Source organism: Lynx canadensis, chromosome D3 (assembly GCF_007474595.2).
Source record: "Lynx canadensis isolate LIC74 chromosome D3, mLynCan4.pri.v2, whole genome shotgun sequence".
Classification (NCBI taxonomy): Eukaryota; Metazoa; Chordata; class Mammalia; order Carnivora; family Felidae; genus Lynx; species Lynx canadensis.
The window spans coordinates 71,713,592-71,731,674 of record NC_044314.2 but is presented as its reverse complement, the minus strand read 5'-3'; the positions used below and the strand labels follow the sequence as shown (position 1 = coordinate 71,731,674).

The following is an 18,083-nucleotide window of genomic DNA, read 5'->3' as shown; positions in this document are numbered from 1 at the left end:
GTCCCTTGTCTGAGCTTCCCTCAAGGGATTCTGGCACGACCCCCACCTCTCTCATCCACATTTTGGACCCCAAAAATATGTCCCCAGCTTGCCCTGACTCTTGAACCAGGAGCCCATACCTTTCATTGGATCTTTAGGGCTCCGGAACCCCCAATAAAAGTTCACCAATTGGTCTAGCCACCTCCCTTTTCCCAGAGCTGGGCTGCCCTCATCACCACCACCACGCCACCCCGTTTCCCAGGCACCCTCGAATCCCCTTCCGGGGCTGGGAGCTCAGCCCAGCCTCAGGGTCCGGCGGTGGGACAATGGCCCCGTTGGCGCTTCCGAGACAAACGCGCCTTGTTGAGCCGGCGGCGGGGGCGCGGCGCTGCGCTCCGGGACGCTGAATGCGGCTTCTGTGCGTTCCGGGCGGGCGCGGAGGGGCCGGGAGGGGGCCGGGGCCAGGGCGCCTATTGGCCGCAGCACCGGGGGACGGGCCAGGCGGCCGCACCTGGCCGGAGTAAGTGCGGCGGCGGCGGAGGCGGGAGCATGGTCCAGGCCCGGTGGAGTCGGGGGCCCGGGCGGGTACGCCCCGCCGCCTAGGAAGGGCCCGGGCGGCGCGGCCCGGGACGAACCAGCCACGCCAAGCCCGAGGAGAACGGGGCCAAGGTATGTTCTGGGGGCCCAGGACCCACCGCCGGCTTGTGCCCTGCCGGGGGTCTCTCCGCCGGTACTCCCCAAACCTCCAAACTGGGACCGCAGTCAGACTCAGACTCAGAGCTGAGTGTTTGGGGAGTGCTGCACAACTGCTCCAGGGTCCCAGTGCCCCTGCAGGCTGACAGAGGGTGGGCAGGTGGGGGCAGGGAGGGGGCAGGTTGGTGTGTGCCCTGCCCTTGATTTCTTCCTCGTAGACCCCTGTCCAGGGTTTTCCCAGTCCTTGGATGTGGGGTGGGTGGAGCTGGGTTGGAGCTGGAAGTCCATTAATGATTAATCTTGGACACAGCAGCCTGAGCTCTGGAGGAGGAAGGGCAGGGATCTCCCCTGTTCCCACCAGCGCTCTCCCCAAGGAGGAGGGGCATCCGACCAGGGGCTAGGGGCCAGGAGAAGGGATGGGTCCCCTCTGCTTGGGGAAGGCCCTGTCCTAAACCACAGAGGGGGCAAGGCCACCAAAGAGAGGCATGGGGGAGTAGGACAAACCTTGATATCCAGGAAGGGCCCACAGGAAATCCAGCCAGTTGAGTTTCCAGCACCAGTGCCCAGGAGGGGGTCCAGCTTGGTCTGTCCCCTCAGTATCAAGCCAGTATTTGGTCACAGCACAGAGCAAGACTGTGGTCTCTTCCCAGTGGAGCCCTTCTCCCCACCTGTCTTGAGCAGGAGAGGGTATGATCACACATCTGGCTGCAGTAACCCACACCAGTGGGGGGGAGGGAGCAAGGGCTGCAGACCTGACACCTGATCGCCTGTGTTGCCAAGGTGACAGGTGCCATGAAAATCCTCAGGAGGACAGTCCAGTTGGGAGAATCCAACCTCTTCCTTTACCAAGGGGTGACCCAAGGTCCAGGGAGGGTAAGGCACGAGCAGGCCTGGGCCAGAGCAGCCCCAAAACTGCTGCACTGTATTTTGCCCTGCAGCGGAGGCATTGCTACCATCCCCATTATCCTTATGGAGAAACTGAGGCTCCAGGCAATTCAGTGACTTGCCCAAGGTCACATAGTTCAAAGGTGGCTGAGTTGACTACAGATCACAGGAGTCCTGTCCCAGCCTGCATCTCAGGACCAAAGCCCTGCTCAAGACCTCTCTGCTGCTCTGGGGTCCTGGGCTCTTGGATCTGCCTGTGCTGCCCCAAACCCCTAGCTCAGGACCCCTCCCCCTCCTTGCCTTCCTAGCTCCCAGCTCTGCCTGACACTCAGGGGGTGGGCAGGCTGCTACCCTGGGAGCAGAGACAACAGAGCCCTGTTCCCAGCTGCCACCTCGGGCTGCTTCATTCCCTGCTTCTCACTCAGGCAGAGCCCTGCCTGAAGGAAGCTCCCTGTGGACAAAGAAGCCTGCCTGCTTCCCACATATCCCCTTGTCCAATGGACATGGGTCTGCTGTTTGAGAGCATGGGTTGGAGGCCCTCTTGTCACCCCGCAAGAAAGGGGTGTATCCCTGACAGTCCCCACTCTGGGCCCTAACAGACTGTGTCACCCCAGTGAGAGACAGTGATTAACCTGGGAGAATGAGACACAGATGGTAGAATTCCAGGCATGGCAGCAGGCTTGTGAAGGGCTTCTTGCTTCACTTTGACTGAGTGAGGAATATGAAGAACAACCCCTTTTGTGAGCCTTATTCTACTCCAGACGGGAAGGGCAGGATTGAGCAGAGGTGCCCATGGGGATCAGTGGGCTGGGGGCTGGAGGAATCCCCAGGTGAGGAGTGATGGTTGGAAAGAACTGGCATCCCAGACAATACCTTCTTTCCCACCTGCCAGTTCCAGGTGGCTTGGGCACTCCCAGGCCTGGTCCCAACAGTGCCCTGACTTGTCATGGGACCTTAGGCAAGTCTTTTCTTAATCTGTGCCTCAGCTTCCCCCGATGTGAAACCTGGGGGTTAGGGAACTTGGGTTTGGAGCATGGGAAGTACGGGTGTTTGGATGAGGAGGGTAGCCTCCCAGAAGTCTGCACTGGTGGGTTCTGTTTTTCCTGCCAAGTGGGTCTAGAAGGGTCATGATAATAATCTGAGGTATGAGCAAAGGGCTCTGCATGCCTCGTCTCATTTGATCCTCACAGCAAGCCCTTGAGAGGGTCAAAGTATTCCCATTTTTAAGAGGTGAGGCTCAGAGAGGTAAGTCACCTGCCCAAGACTGCCCAGCTGGGGAGTGATGGAGCGAGACTTCATAGCCAGAGCATCTCAGCCTCTCCAGGAGGGGAGAGGCAGGTGGGCGGACCTAGGACGTGGTGCAGAGCAACTGCTCAGCACTTTGGAAAAACCTTTATATTGTTACATATTTTTATGCAAACAAGTGCATGGCATTCCTTTAAAAAACATTTCAGTCAGGGTGCCTGGGTGGCTCATTCAGTTGAGCGTCCCACTTTGGCTCAGGTCGTGATCTCGTGGTTCCTGAGGTCGAGTCCTGAATCAGGCTCACTGTTGTCAACACAGAGCCTGCTTCGGATCCTCTGGCCCCCTCTCTCTCCCTGTCCCTCCCCTGTTCATGCTCTCTCTCTCTCTCTCAAATATTAAAAAAAATAAGTAAGTGAAAACAGTTCAGTCATGCTAGAAGATACAGAGAATGATATTACCAACCTCCACATACTCACCTCTGGTGTTCTCAGTAATTTTGGTACCAATAAAGAAATGACTGACTTCTTGGTTAACCTGTTCTTTGCCACTCTGAAGCTACTTTGGGGCAACTCCAGTCTGGTGGTGATTTTGCCCAGGCAAGGCAGTGTAGCAGGAAGAGCTTGCCTGTAGTTCTGACTTTGCCCATTTAGCCCCTCCACAAGTTTCTGGGCCTCAGTTTTCCCACCTGTCACATGGGTCAGCAGGTGACACTGGGAAACCTGTTGAGGTCCCAGGTATGGGTGCCATTTGAAACAGTAAAGACAGGTGACCCTGCAGGTTCAAAAAGTGCTTTCCGAGTCATCAAAGACATTGCCCTCTTTCCAGTCAGCTGCCAGGCCTGGTACCCAACTGGCAGCCATTCCCCCAGCCAAGGGGGCAGTAGGAGCAAGATGTCAGGGCTGACAGTTTGCGGGGGATCCTGCAAGCCAGCAAGTTGGGGTTCAGCTTAAGTGCCTCTCTGGGCGATCCTACCCATCTCTACTCCAGCACCCCACTCCAGAGGGACAGAGTGAGGAAGCTTCTGGGTCCTTGCAGGTCACTGCCCCAGGACTCCCGGGTGGAGGGCCAACCTCTCCCATCTGCACCTTTAACTGTGCAGCCCACACTTCCCAGATTCTCTGTCCCATGCCCCTGCTGCCTTTTCCCCACTGTAGGACACTGAGGCTCAGAGAGGGCTATGGTCACACAGCAAGGTGGGGTATGGTTCAGACTAGCCACTTCTCCCTCCTTCACCAGTCAGACTAGTTTTTCAAAATGGAAATATCTTTATTTTTCATTTTAGTTTTTTTCCCCAAGTAATACAGACTCTTGGTAAAACAAAATTATATATGTGTGTATATATATTTTCACTTCATGATGTATTGTGGACACCACTTAAATGAATACATAACAAACCATGGGGTTAATGGCACGTAATATTTTTAACCATCCCCTATCATTGGACATTTAAGTTGTTTCTCTCCTCTTTGCTAAACTTTTGCACCCATCTCAGATCTCCTGTTAGATTATCTTCTGTGAACAAATTACCACAGATGGTATTGCTGGGTCTGAGATTGGACACTTTTAGAACTGTAATAAGTTGCTGTCAAACCTGCAGTCCGAGCACTGTAGGGAGAGTTTTTTTGCTCCACTTTTGAAGTGTCCTCCCCATGAGATTCCCTTCCAGCTACAAGAAACAACCCTAGGACACCCTCACCCGTTCAGCTTCTCTGCCAGAGCCCTGTTGCTATACACACTGAGCAAACAGCATTGATGACCAACAGTCAGGGAATGGTTCATGGGGAGCAGTGTTCCACAGAATGTTCTACAGGGAGTGGCTCTAGAGGCAACCTTTATCTTTATCTCCTTGGGGGGCTCTTCCCCTCCCTGCTCTCTTAAGCTCAGGGCTCTTCACCTTCCTCAACCTTTCTTTGATGATCCCATCTGCCCCTCCGACCTCAGTCCCCACCTCTGTGCCCATGACCCCCAACCTCTTTCTCCTGAGGTCTCCCTCTTATGCTCCAGGCAAGGGATCCTATTGCTCTTTGCACATTCTACAAGCATCCCCCACACACCCCAAACTTAACTGGTTCTAAATGGAAACTGAAAATTGAAACACAACTCCAATAGTAAACATACGGCTCTCTTATCTGCCCCCCACTCAGGGACTAGCTCCACCCCCAGCCAGCCAGTCACCCAATAGGAGTTCTTCCTTCCCCTCTTCCACACCCTATCACTCACCAAATGTTGTCTATTCCATGGCCTACAGATGGTTCCAGTTCATTCCCAGTGCTTTCCTTGGTCCAGGTCATTTCACACCTGGACAGCTATAACAACCACTGTCAAGGTCTGCTGGCTTCTCCCAGTCCTTCCCCACCTCTACTGTTTGTTTTCCATCCAGCAGCCTGATGGGAATCCCATCTCCTCACTCCTCTGCTGAAGACCTTCCCAGGGTTCCCCATTGCCCACAGGATCCAGCCCAGATTCCTTAGCATGCCTCCCAAAGTCTTGCATCTCCTGCCTGCCCCTGCCCCCTTTCTGGCTGTGCCTCCAGTCTCCCCTGTACACCCAACCTCTGACATACACACATACTGGACAGGCCAGCCAAGCTGAACATTTGTTAGTTTCTCGAGTCCCCTGGGTCTTTGCACATGCTTTTCTGTCTGCCTCCTGGCTCATTCTAGGGTAACAAGTGCATTAATTAATGCTAGCTGCTGTAACAGACAAGCCCCAAGTTCCAAAAGGCTTGACACACTGGAAGTTTAGTTGTCATTTTGAAATGGGTGTTAGGAGAGTGGTCAAGCGAATACCAGGCTCCTCCCATTCGTAGCCCTGCCCACTTCCAGATCCTTAAAGACCACCTCATTCATCCAGCCTATGGGAAAGGAGACCACAGAGAAGGCCTGCCCGCTTAACATCAACAGTTATTATTCTGCTTACATTCCATTGGCCAGAATTCCGTCACATAAGGACATTGAACTGCAAGGGAGGATGGGAGATGTAGTTTGGCCATGTACTCCAGGAGAAAAGGGAACTAACTGCCTTTAAATTGGAAAACATGCAGCAGCTTCTGCTACCAGGGCCCTGTAAGCCCAGGAAGCTTCCCTGACGATGCTTTTCCTGCTCCCCAGGCTGGATCAGGTGTTTGTGTTCCAGCAAGGCCCACCAATGTGTCCTCCATCACAACCTGCAGCTGTCTGCTCCTCTCACTCCCAGGAATGTGAGCCCAGAGCTCTGGCACAGGACAACATGAACCCCAGCACTGGGCATGGTGCAGGTGCTCCCTAAGTATCTGTGGAACAGATCAATTTAAAACTCATTGTGGTCATGAAAAAGATATCCACAATCTATTGATATGTGGGAGGGGCCTGGGGAGCAAGTTAAAAACAAAATGTGCTTCCCTGAAGAGACCCTTCTGTCATCTGTATGGGTTAATATAGACAGAAAAAATACGGGGAGGCTTGTGCTAAAGTTTTAAGGACAGTGGCCTCCTTTAATGGTCTTCTTTACATTTTTCTGTAATTGTCTGGGTTTTTTTTTTTTCAGTAAGCATGCACTGCTTTTATGATTAAAATAAATTTTGCCAGGGTTTAGGGGTTGAACTGGCCAGAGATGGTGTCACTATCAATATTCTGAGAAGAGAAGCCTCTGGCAGGGCTGGAAGCATAGGTTCTGCTATCAATGCTTCCTACTCTAGAAAGCTTTCCTTCACGAGGCTCTTCTTTACTGGCCTTCCCACCCCACCCATGACCTCACCTTTGGTTCAGGAGCCTGAGCTCCACTCCCACCTGCCTGAGGTCTTTAACCTTGTGTGTCATATCTGGTCCTTGAGACTCAGCTCCCTCCTCTATAAACTAGAGGTGGTAACAGGGCCTCCCAGTGGCAAGGATTAGGGGTGTGTGTGATGCATGGGAAGTCCCAGGCACCAGACTGTGTTTGGTCAAAAGTCCACACTCATAAACCACCTCTCTGCTGTTTGATGCCCGCTCTGCCCTGACTCACGCCCATACATTTATCTGTCTTCAGACTAGCTTGGTCCAGGACAGATAAAACGACTCTACTCCATGCCCTGGACCAATCCAGCACTCACAGATATAAGGACTCTCAGCCTCCCCAGTGGCTATTTAAACTCTGGTATTTCATGGGTACTTGAGGGTTGCTCCCAGGCTGTGTGGGGCTCTGGGGGAAAGAGCAAAATGTCAGAGCAGTGTCAGATGCCTGCTGTTCCCTGGGAGGAGCTGGCAGCCGCTCAACTTATGACAGTGCTCAGTGTGGGATACATGATTGTCACAATAATGGTTACTATTAGCTGAGAGTGACACCTTGGTCCCTAGAGCCCCCCATGCCTGAAGGAAGGGTGTGAGGTGCTTTTCTGGGCATCCTCTGTTCATGGGCAAGGCTGAATCCAGACCTGAAGACAGACCTGAACCCAGCTAAGAGCGAGGTATAAGAGATTTCAGTGCCTGGGCTGAGCCTGAGGGCCACTGGGGTTTGGGACTAGGGCCCCTAGAACTGCCTCTTCCTGTCAAGACCTTGGGAAGTATTGGCAACTGCAGTAAGGACAGGCATGATCCATACTGCCTCTTTGATGAAGGACTTGGAGCTCAGAGAGGTGAAATCTCATCAGATACCTCCTCCCAGAGCTGGTCAGGTTTTCCACCTCCAGGAGGCCTCCCAGGCTGGGTTACTTGCTCTCTGGGCTCCCAGAGATTTTAGACAAACCTTGGTCTCTGGTTGTGTCTTAGAATCTTGAAGCCTTGGAGTTTGGCAAGTCTGCATTTGGACTCTGGCTCTGATTGCCCCCTGCTAACTGTGTGACTGTGGACAGATGAGTTCACCTCTCTGAGCCTTGGTTTCTTCACCTTGTGAGTGGGCTAATCCTGGTGCTTCCTGCCTAGGGCAGGCGTGCAACTTAAATGAGGTGCAGCTTGAGGAGCAATTAACCTCCCTGCCCCACTTGCCCCCCTGTCCCTCCCATGGCCTTTGAGCCTATCCCAGACTCTCTGCAGGGCTCTGCGGCTGCTTGTGTCCTTTATCCAAGGACACCTGAGACCTTGCTGAGCCCTTGGATGAAGGAGCTGCCTGGCTGCTGAGGTCTAGAGACAGTCAGGGACCACCCAGAGGGTGCTCCTGGCAGAGGGCCAAGGCAGCACCTGCAAGGTATAGACACATGCCACCTGCTATCCCCAGGGAGGGAGCTCATGAATATTCACACCCGCTGGAGCGTGAGGGAGCCAGCCAGAATACTGCTGGGTGTCATTGGAGCGTTCCTGTTTCCCAGTGACCGCAGAGGCAGCCTGAGAGTCAGACGTGGCTCATACAGGGAGAGGAAAGGGGCAACCAGCTACGGCCCGAGGTGAGTGTGTCTTCCTCCACTCCTGCATTTAGGTCCCTGGGAGAGCAGGACACCTGGAACCAAGGCCTGCCAGTAGTAATGCTGTAGGACAGAAGGTTTACCATCCTGGGCTCGGTTTCCCTATGCGCACACTGTGGGGATGAGTCCTGTTTCTCCTTCATTCTCTAGAGGATGCTGGTCCAACCAAACAGGAGGATTGCTGGGCCTGGCCTGGAGCCAGCTGTCAGCACAGATGGAAGGTGATGTGGCTAGGGTAACCAAGAAGGACAGGAATAGATGGGGTGGACTAGGGAGGGGGTGCCATCTACCCTGAGTGCCTGGAACTGTCACGACCATAGGCAGAGGAAGAGAGACCCAGGTTCTAGTTCTGTCTCTGCTATGGCTGTGCTGTGTGACCTTGAGGGTGGCCCTGTCCTCTCTGAGCCTTAGCCTCTCTGCCGTCTGTCTTCCAGATTGGAAGCTGTGAGGCTTGGGCCACACTGAAATTGTGCCTGGTACCCCATGGCCTTGGACCTGGGGCTTTTAGCTGACTGCAAGCCCCCATCACGGGCCAGTGAGCACACACCTTGAAACACCTGTGACTGGGACCTGGGAGGGTAATAATAATGATGATAATAATAATAATGGTGGCAGCTCCTGCACAGGGAGTATCTGCTCTGTGCGAGCCCTGTGCTGGGCACTTTCCTTGTGGGATGCTTTCTGCAGAGCACCCTGTGATGGAGAGTTGGTGGCATCATTTTGGAGGAGAAACTGAGAACCAGAGAGAGACACAGCCTTGCCTAGGGCACACAGAAAGGAAGCAGCACAACTGGGTTTCAAATCCAGGACCTTGGCCCCAAGGTGCTGGCTCCAGGTGCCTCTCATATGTGTGACTCACATATGTGGCTCTCACACTTGTATTAGCCCTGGCCATGCTCTGCTCTGAAGGTCAGGGGGGTCATTCATCAAACATTTACCAGGTGCCAGGCTCCAAGAGCTCAGGGATGAGTTAGCTTCAGGCTTGCCTGTGGCTGGGCACAGAGGAGATCTCTCCTCCCATAAGCCTGGGACTGCGAACCAGGACTGGGCCCTGGTCAATAGTGATAATAATAATTAATATGGATTGATCTCCATTCGTGTGCATGCATTCTCTCATTCAAATCTCAGTCTCATGACTATTTCCTTTCTGCCAGGCTCCTCGCTGCCAGCCAGCCCCTCTCTGGGCCTCGGTCTACCCAGGGGCTCTGCCTGTGATTACCAAGGGCCCTGTTTGCCCCTATCTTGCTGTTGTGTGTCCATTGTACATGTGAGGAGACTGAGACTCTTGAGAGTGTGAGCGACATGCCTAAGTTCACAGAGGCCAGGCAGAAAGGAAACCACTAGCCTTGAATGCTTCAGGCTGACACACTAGGGACCAGCCACCAAGGCCCCCCGTCTGTCCACTCTTCATCCTGGCTGCCCTAGCCCAGCCCACAGAGGCCTGAATCTGCTGTGCTGCTGAGAGAGAGCCCCATTAGCCACACTGTGGCCTCCTGCAGTGGATCATCTGGCTGCACACACACTTCCTGCAGGCTTGGGACCAGGCCTGGGACGTGCCAGGCAGAGGCTGTCATGGACAGAGCTGGAAACTGCATATTGGAGGCCGACAGACTTGGGCTTCAATCCCGGCCCTGCCCCCTGCCTTACCTGGGCAAGTCACATCACCTCCTGGAGCCCCAGTTTCCCCATCTGCAAAATGGGGGTGACAGTGGGGTCTGCCTGGCAGGATAGCTGAGCAGAACCCATGAGATGCTCTAGAGAAACCCCTGTCCAGGGTCTGCCTGATAGCAGGGGCTCAAAAGTGAAACCTGAGGGCCGGCATGGTTTGAGGAAGCCCAAGTGGTGGAGTGAAGTAGTGACGCAGTGATGGGAGGGTTGGGGGCGCTGTCCTGGGCAAGTCTAGGCAGAGCCTGATTGGTGGTTTTGGGAAGCTGGTCTGCCCCCTACTGCTGGGCCTCCACCCCAGAGCCTGTGCCTTCAGCTTCCAGATTTCTGGAAAGTGCCCTGGTGAGTTGCGCTGCTGGGACAAGGGTGGGCCCTTGGGATCTAGGGAGGGCAAGAATTTTACCCTTCCCTGTTTTAAAGTCAGAGAACCTGAGGCCTAGGGCCTCATTCAGGGTTTGGGCCCGAGTCTGAGGCTCTGGCCTGGCCCAAGGTTCTGCCCTGTTCCCCCCTAACCACCTCCTCGCTGGGCCCCCAGGGAGCGGGAGGCCAAATGGGGCACTTGATGCATGGGGCCAGTTTGTGCTTGGTGGGGGACAGGGAAAGGGGAGGGGAGACGGCGGGGGGCTAGCAGCCACTCCTTGTTCAGGAGAGCTCACCCTGACAGAGACCAGGAGCAGGTCCCCAGGAGCTCAGGAGGGAAACAGCTAATACTCTTTGAGAGAGACCTATGTGCTAATTGCTTTGCCTACTCCCATCTCTGGAAGAGCCAGTGAGGGGGTCTATCAGCTTCCCAATTTCAGAGATGAGAAACTGAGGCTCTCAGGTTCCTGTGATTGAAACACAGGCCTGGGGCTTCCAGAGCCTGAGGTCGGCACCTCGCACTCCATTACCATACTGTCTAGTCACCTTACCCCACCTGGCAAGCTTTATGACCTTACCCCACCTGGCAAGCTTTATGACCTATTATTTAAACATATTAAATATATTTTATTGCCTTTTTATTAAAAAATCCATATTACCTTTTGGGGCACCTGGGTGGCTCAGTCAGTTAAGCGTCTGACTCTTGATTTCGGGTCAGGTCATGGTCTCATGGTTTGTGGAGTCAACCTCCATCCCCCAACCACTGGTTGCCTGCTTGGGATTCTCTCTCTCCCTTTCTGCCCCTCCCCTGCACATGTGTGCTCTCCCTCTCAAAATAAACTTAAAAAAAATATATAACTCCTTTTTAAAAAAGTAATTGTTACAGAAACGCATAATATTGAAAACTATTCCATTATGTACCCCTTTCCAAGCTATGTAGAGGATACTACGGCTCAAATTTAGAATACTGCCCTCCAGTTGTTTCTGGGCCTGCATGTATATTTACCTATATATGCATATGGATGTGGGGGCATAAAGTTCTGGAACTTTCTTTTTTCACATTAATAGATCATGTGCTTTTTTTTTTTTCTAGGATTAAAAAAAATTTATTTATTTTGAGAAAGAGAGAGAGAGAATCCCAAGCAGGCCCTGTGCTGTCAGTGCAGAGCCCAACTTGGGGCTCAATCTCACGTGAGATCGTGACCTGAGCTGAGATCAAGAGTCGGTCACTTAACTGACTGAGCCACCCAGGCGCCCCAGATCATGATGTTTTTTGAGTCAGTCCACTTAGCTCTGCCTTGTTTTGTTATTTGGTACAGATGACTCCATCTGGGAAAAGGCCTTGGTTTGTGTAACAGTCCCCCCCCTCCCCCCCGCCGATGGACACAGATTGTTTCTAGTTTTTCAAATTTCTGACTAAGCTTCTATGAACACCGTTACATGTGTGACTTTGTCCAAGTGTTTCTGTAGAATAGTTGGAATTTGAAGAGCTTATACCTTCCTCCTTTGATAGAATAAACGGCTCTCTGGAAACATTCTCCCCCATTCTCATTTACTCCTGACCTGTCCACCTTGCCCACCTAAGAGTGAACAGGGATATGTCATTGTCATGAGGGAAGCCAAATTCCTTCTCGCATAGTTTCTTCCTCTGCAACTTGTTTCTTCATGTCCTTTCCAGTGACGAGAAATTTCTAGATAAGCAGAAGACTCAGGGATGGGTGCTGGCTGGTGGGGTTGGCCTGGAGTGCTCCTTCTCTGAGAAGCGTTTATGGGTGCCTTGGGTAACTTTCCCAGAGGGGAGTGTGGGGTCCTCCTCCAGGCTGGTTATTTAGCCTCTGCCCCAGGGGTGGTGGGAACGTGCCATGCGTGTGGTCACGGGGCAGCATGCATGACTTCTTGTGGCCTCAGGGGCCCAAGGCCCCCATGCAGCTTGTGTCAGAACAGGAGTGGAAAGTTTCGTGCCCTGGTCTTATAGCTAAAGGGAGGTAGGAAGGCATCCTGAGCCCCAGCTGTCTCCTGGACTCCCATCCCTCAGCATGAACTACCTCCATTACAGTTCATGCCTCATTCCTCTGCTATTAGGGTTGCCACAATTAGACTAAAACTAGACTGAAAACTTTCCCCAAGCCCGCCCCCCCCAAAAAAAAACCAGGACACCAAACTAAATTTAATTTTCAGATAGACATTGAATAATTTTTATTATGTACTGTATAATATTAAAATTAAATTTTATTCATTGTTTATCTGAAATTCAGGATTACCTGGGCAAACCTGCCTGCTGGAAATTAGAGAAGAGGTAGGCATGTGGGCAGAGCCTGTGCTGTGTGACTTGAACCCTCTCCTTCCTCGCTCTGAGCCTCAGTTTCTCCATCTGCCTGCCCTACAGATGCAGGGACATAGGGGCCAGCGAAAGGAGCGGAAGAGCCTCAACCCTTCACCAGGCAGCTGGGAAGGGTGGCACGGGGAACAGGTGGGACTGGTTAGGTCCTTTGAAAGGTGAGACATCCAGGCCCTGGGAGGTCCCTGGCCCCAGGCCTGGGGGGACAGGGCGTTGGGAGAGGGTCTTCTTCTCCATCTTAGAAAATGATTTCATTACGAAGCACAAAAATGTATAAGAAATACACTGATGAACACCCAGGTATCCACCCTACCCCTCAGCTTAAAAATTAAAACCAAGGGGCACCTTGGTGGCTCAGTCAGTTAAGCATCCGACTTCAGCTCAGGTCATGATCTTGCAGTTCACGAGTTCAAGTCCCACATCAGGTGAGCTCGAGCCCTGCTTCAGGCTCCTCACTGACAGTGTGGAGCCTGTGTGGGATTCTCTCTCTCGACCCCTTGCTTACTCTCACCCTCTCTCTCCCCCTCAAAAATGAAAAATAATTAATTAATCAATTAAAATATTTATTTTATTAAAATTTTTTAATGTTTATTTAATTTTGAGAGAGAGAGAGAGAGAGAGAGAGAGAGAGAGACAGAGCAGGAGTGGGGGAGGGGCAGAGAGAGAGGGAGACAGATCCGAAGCAGGCTTCAGGCTCTGAGCTGTCAGCACAGAGCCCGATATGGGGCTCGACCCACAAACTGGGAGAACATGACTTGAGCTGAAGTCTGCCACTTAACCAACTGAGCCACCCAGGCACTCATCAATTTAAAAAAAATTTTTTTCTTATTAAAAATTTTTTTTAACGTTTATTTATTTTTGAGACAGAGAGAGACAGAGCATGAACGGGTGAGGGGCAGAGAAAGAGGGAGACACAGAATCGGAAGCAGGCTCCAGGCTCTGAGCTGTCTGCACAGAGCCCGACGTGGGGCTCGAACTCATGGACCGCGAGATCGTGACCTGAGCTGAAGTTGGACGCTTGACCGACTGAGCCACCCAGGAGCCCCTAAAAATTTTTTTAAAACCAAACCAGACAGTAGAACCTTCTCCCTTCTCCCTGTCCCATTCCCGGGTCTCTGTCTGCATTGGCTTTGCCCACTGTCTCTGTCTGCAACCCTGTTTCTCCCTCTCCATGTGTTTGTCACTCTGTCCCTGTATAGACCTTGCTGGGGCCACAGAGCTGGCAGAGGCCAGTCCCAATGCCAAAGGCTTCCCCTCAACCCAGCCAGGCCTGGGGTAGCAGTGGAGGCTCCCTGGGGCCGGCCTCCTAATGCTTGCCCTGTTCTCTGCTCCCTCAGTTGTCTGAGATGCCGCTGCCGCAGAAGAAGCGCTGGGTGTCCATGGCCAAGGGGCTGGTGCTAGGAGCACTCTTCACTAGCTTCCTGCTGCTGCTGTACTCCTATGCTGTCCCCCCGCTGCACGCTGGCCTGGCCTCCACGTGAGTGGCCCTCCTGGAGGGCCAAGGGGTGGGAGGGTTGGGGTGAGGGGGCACCCTGTACCCTGCACCATGCTGTGCTGGGCAGAAATTGTACTGAGGGCAGAGCTTGCTGTGTAATCCTGGGCCTCAGTGTCCTCATCTGTGAAGTGGGCATAATAGAGCCTGCCTCATGGATCATGTGAAGAAAATAACACTGTCTGTGTACAGGGCTGGGATTATCATCTGAGGTTGCAATGGGGCTGGGAGGTGGGGGTGACTTGTCCAAGAGAACTCACTGGCACAGGGCCGAGATTCAGACTGCGGTCTGTCTGCCTCCAAGCCTGGCTCCTAGCCATGAGGCTCTCCCACCTCCTCGTGGGGCTGCTCAGCCCAGGCCTGGCATGGCTTGTGCTCTTAGTTGGTGGTATTAAGTTGAACTAGAGGAAATTACCGATTATTGACTTTCTGGTCAAAAACTGACCTACAAAATATGTGGTTCAGCCTAATCCTAGTTCATGATAAATGTAGGATGTGGTGGCCATGGATGAGACAAGAACCAGCAAGCTTGACCTCACACCAACACCGCAAATGGGGCCTGTTATTTTCCCCATTTCATAGATAAGGAAAGTGAGGCCCAAGAGACCACACCACCTGCCCACGCATCACAGCCTGGACACAGGCCTGTCTGGTCCCCTGGCCTGCCTCTTCTGCTATCACCATCCTCAACAACCCTGATCTTTAGATACCAGTGGGCAGGGGGTGCTGAGTCCTGAGGGCCCCAGCAGACCCTGAGGCTCTCCCCACCATTTCATCCACAGCAGGACCCCAGAGGGCGCAGCACCCTGCTCCCCGGCCCCGGGTGAGCCAGAGGTGCCCACCCTCGCCAACGGCTCTGCAGGAGGGTGCCAGCCTCGGCGCGACATCGTGTTCATGAAGACGCACAAGACGGCCAGCAGCACGCTGCTCAACATCCTGTTCCGCTTTGGCCAGAAGCACGGACTCAAGTTCGCCTTCCCCAACGGCCGCAACGACTTCGACTACCCGGCTTTCTTCGCCCGCAGCCTGGTGCAGGACTACCGGCCCGGGGCCTGCTTCAACATCATCTGCAACCACATGCGCTTCCACTACGACGAGGTCCGGGGCCTGGTGCCCCCCAACGCCACCTTCATCACCGTGCTCCGCGACCCAGCCCGCCTCTTCGAGTCCTCCTTCCACTACTTCGGCTCAGTGGTGCCCTTCACGTGGAAGCTCTCGGGCCACGACAAGCTGGCCGAGTTCCTGCAGGACCCAGACCGCTACTATGACCCCAACGGCTACAACGCCCACTACCTCCGCAACCTGCTCTTCTTCGACCTGGGCTACGACAGTGGCCTGGACCCGGGCAACCCGCAGGTGCAGGAGCACATCCTGGAGGTGGAGCGCCGCTTCCACCTGGTGCTCCTGCAGGAGTACTTCGACGAGTCCCTGGTGCTGCTCAAGGACCTGCTGTGCTGGGAGCTGGAGGACGTGCTCTACTTCAAGCTCAATGCCCGCCGCGCCTCAGCCGTGCCGCGCCTCTCCGGGGAGCTGTACCAGCGCGCCACGGCCTGGAATGTGCTGGACGCCCGCCTCTACCGCCACTTCAACGCCAGCTTCTGGCGCAAGGTGGAGGCGTTCGGGAGGGAGCGCATGGCCCGCGAGGTGGCCGCCCTGCGGCGCGCCAACGAGCGCATGCGGCACATCTGTATCGACGGGGGCCGAGCCGTGGATGCCGCCGCCATCCAGGACTCGGCCATGCAACCCTGGCAGCCGCTGGGCGCCAAGTCCATCCTGGGCTACAACCTCAAGAAGAGCATCGGGCAGCGGCACGCGGAGCTTTGCCGTCGCATGCTCACGCCTGAGATCCAGTACCTGATGGACCTCGGTGTCAACCTGTGGGTCACTAAGCTCTGGAAGCTCATCCGGGACTTTCTCAAGTGGTGACATCCGGCCCACCGGCAGCCCCCTCTGCCCGCTGCATCGCTGAGGAGGGGCCGGGCAGGGGCCTGCTGGCCTCCCCTATGCCCTCCTGGTGCCACCCCGGCTCTGGGGGTAAGGTGGGGCTGCTGCAGGGGCGCAGCCAGCCAGGACTGGGCCCAGGCACACAGGGCCTGAGATCAGTATTTGACTAGTTATAGCTTTTTTAAAAGTTAAATCTCCTCCCCTCCAAAAACGAATGTTCTGTTTCCTGCCTCCTCTTAAAGGGGAGACTTGAGAAGTAAAAGAATTTGATGTTGTGTTTTTTGTTAATCAGCCTCAGTGGTGCTGACTGATGGGGCCCTGGGTGGGAGGTGACTGAGGATGGGGGGACCCGCAAGAGAGCATGGCGGGTACCTGAGAGTGTCTGTGGGACAGAGCCCAGTTGACGTGACGGGGTTTGATGTGCACCTGTTACATGCTGAAGCCCTGAGTGGTTGAAGGACTCCCATGATTTACCAAGACCTGGAAGAGCGTGTGTGTGTGTGATCATCCTGGGACTATTCCAGTCACTTACTCCAATTGAACATTGGTTATGTGCCCAGCGTTGGGCTAAGTGGGTTGGTTATCTCAGTTCATCTTCGTCAAAACTTAGCAACGTGGGAACTGTTATTTTCTCATGCCAGAGATGAGGAAGGGAGCTCAGAGAAAGTCGTTTGGCCAAGATCACACAGCAAGTAAGTGGTAGGACTGGAACAGAGGCCGGGAAGGATGGTGTGTGCAGCCAGATTTGAGACCGTCCAAGTGGTGTGTGTGTGTGTGTGTGTGTGTGACAGGGAGTACTTGGTGTAGCGCTGAGCAGCAAGCCCCGGGCCCAGGCTGAGTTCCTTGTGTAATCTCATTAATCCTCACAATCACCCTTTGCAGTAGGCACAGTTACCATCCCATGTTACAGATGTGGGAATTGACATTCTGAGTGACAGCAAAAGGGACTATCCCGAGATCTTGCAGGTACACATTAGACCCAAAACTAAACCTTCTTCTCCCTGGGACCCCAGATGCCTTGCCTCAGTGCCTGTGCACCCTGTCCCTGTTTACCCCATCTCTCCACTGACCACTCCAGGCTGCCTCACCATCTGCTTGTACTCCACCCTGCCCAGGCTCTGGGTTTCCCCCTTCCACCCTGGGGTTCAGTTTAATTAATCCAAAAAAATTTGGCATTTATCAGAGAGCTGCTGTGCCCCCCAGCCCTGAGCTGGCCCTGAGCATACAACAGTCAGCAAGTTGATCCCTGCCCTCCTGGAGCTCAGGTCCAGAGACAAAGATAGAGGCCAAGCAATCAAGTCACATTGAGTATGACCAACCAAGGTGGGGATGCGTCAGTTCTAACCATCTGTCTCCCTCGGCTTCCCCAGGGGGACAACAGCCCTTTCTGGGGCACGGGACTCTTAGATCTCTAACTAAGAGCCAGCAGCCAGACACAAAAGGCAGAAACCACAGCCAAGTGACTTTATTGGAGACCTGTCTGTACCAGGCTCCAAACCACATGCTTGCACACCTTATCTGAATATCTACAACATCCCAGCTTTATAAACCAAAGCTCAGAGAGGTTAAGTGACCTACCCAAGGCCACACATCTAATTAGTGCCAGTACCACATTTCAAAGCCAGATTAGTCAGCTCTTATCTTAACCCCTCCCTGAGTTTGAGTCACTGTTTCTCCTGGGAGCAAGTTTCTGGCCCAAACAGGCTGGGAAGAAGGTGATCAGCTGTCTCAATTTCCTCGGACTGTCCCAGTTTTTGCACCAAAAGGTCTCACATCCCAGGAAACTCCTCAGTCCTGGGCAACCAGGATGGTTGCTCAGCCTGCAACAGTTTTGACCCCACCAGCCCCCAGGAGCTACTGTCTATACCTTCTTAAAGTTTCTTTGCAGCAAGCAATAAGCACATCTTTGAGGGCTTTAAATCATATGGAGAAAACTAAGCAGAAGAAAAGAAAGAAAGAAAGAAAGAAAGAAAGAAAGAAAGAAAGAAAGAAAAAGAGTAAGTTATTATTGACTCCAAATTCATGAGATAATCCCCCTCCCTTTTTAGTAATCAAAAAGAGATGTGACTTAGTGCAATATGATAGTATCTTGGGTTTGTGGAACCCCATAATTTTATTTCATTGGACCT

At 53.4% G+C, this 18,083-nt stretch overlaps 1 protein-coding gene across 2 annotated transcripts; it reads left to right on the top strand.

Annotated features, from left to right (window-relative positions):
• Positions 1-577: 577 nt before the first annotated feature.
• GAL3ST1 (galactose-3-O-sulfotransferase 1) lies at positions 578-16,225 on the top strand. Of its 2 annotated transcripts, XM_030336714.1 has the most exons (3): positions 578-648; positions 13,856-13,995; positions 14,793-16,225. In XM_030336714.1, exons 2-3 carry the CDS (start codon positions 13,865-13,867, stop codon positions 15,934-15,936), a joined length of 1,275 nt encoding a protein of 424 aa, XP_030192574.1. In that variant the 5' UTR covers positions 578-648; positions 13,856-13,864; the 3' UTR covers positions 15,937-16,225. The 2 variants fall into 2 exon arrangements, with proteins under 2 accessions (XP_030192574.1, XP_032451289.1); XM_032595398.1 differs by lacking the exon at positions 578-648 and having other exon boundaries at positions 13,829-13,995.
• The last annotated feature ends 1,858 nt before the right edge of the window (positions 16,226-18,083 follow it).

Bases quoted from the DNA above. Each gene is read 5' to 3' on its own strand.
- GAL3ST1 (XM_030336714.1), top strand. From the start codon at position 13,865: ATGCCGCTGCCGCAGAAGAAGCGCTGGGTGTCCATGGCCAAGGGGCTG. The intron at 13,996-14,792 runs GTGAGTGGCCCT...TTTCATCCACAG, and splicing joins CACGCTGGCCTGGCCTCCAC to CAGGACCCCAGAGGGCGCAG.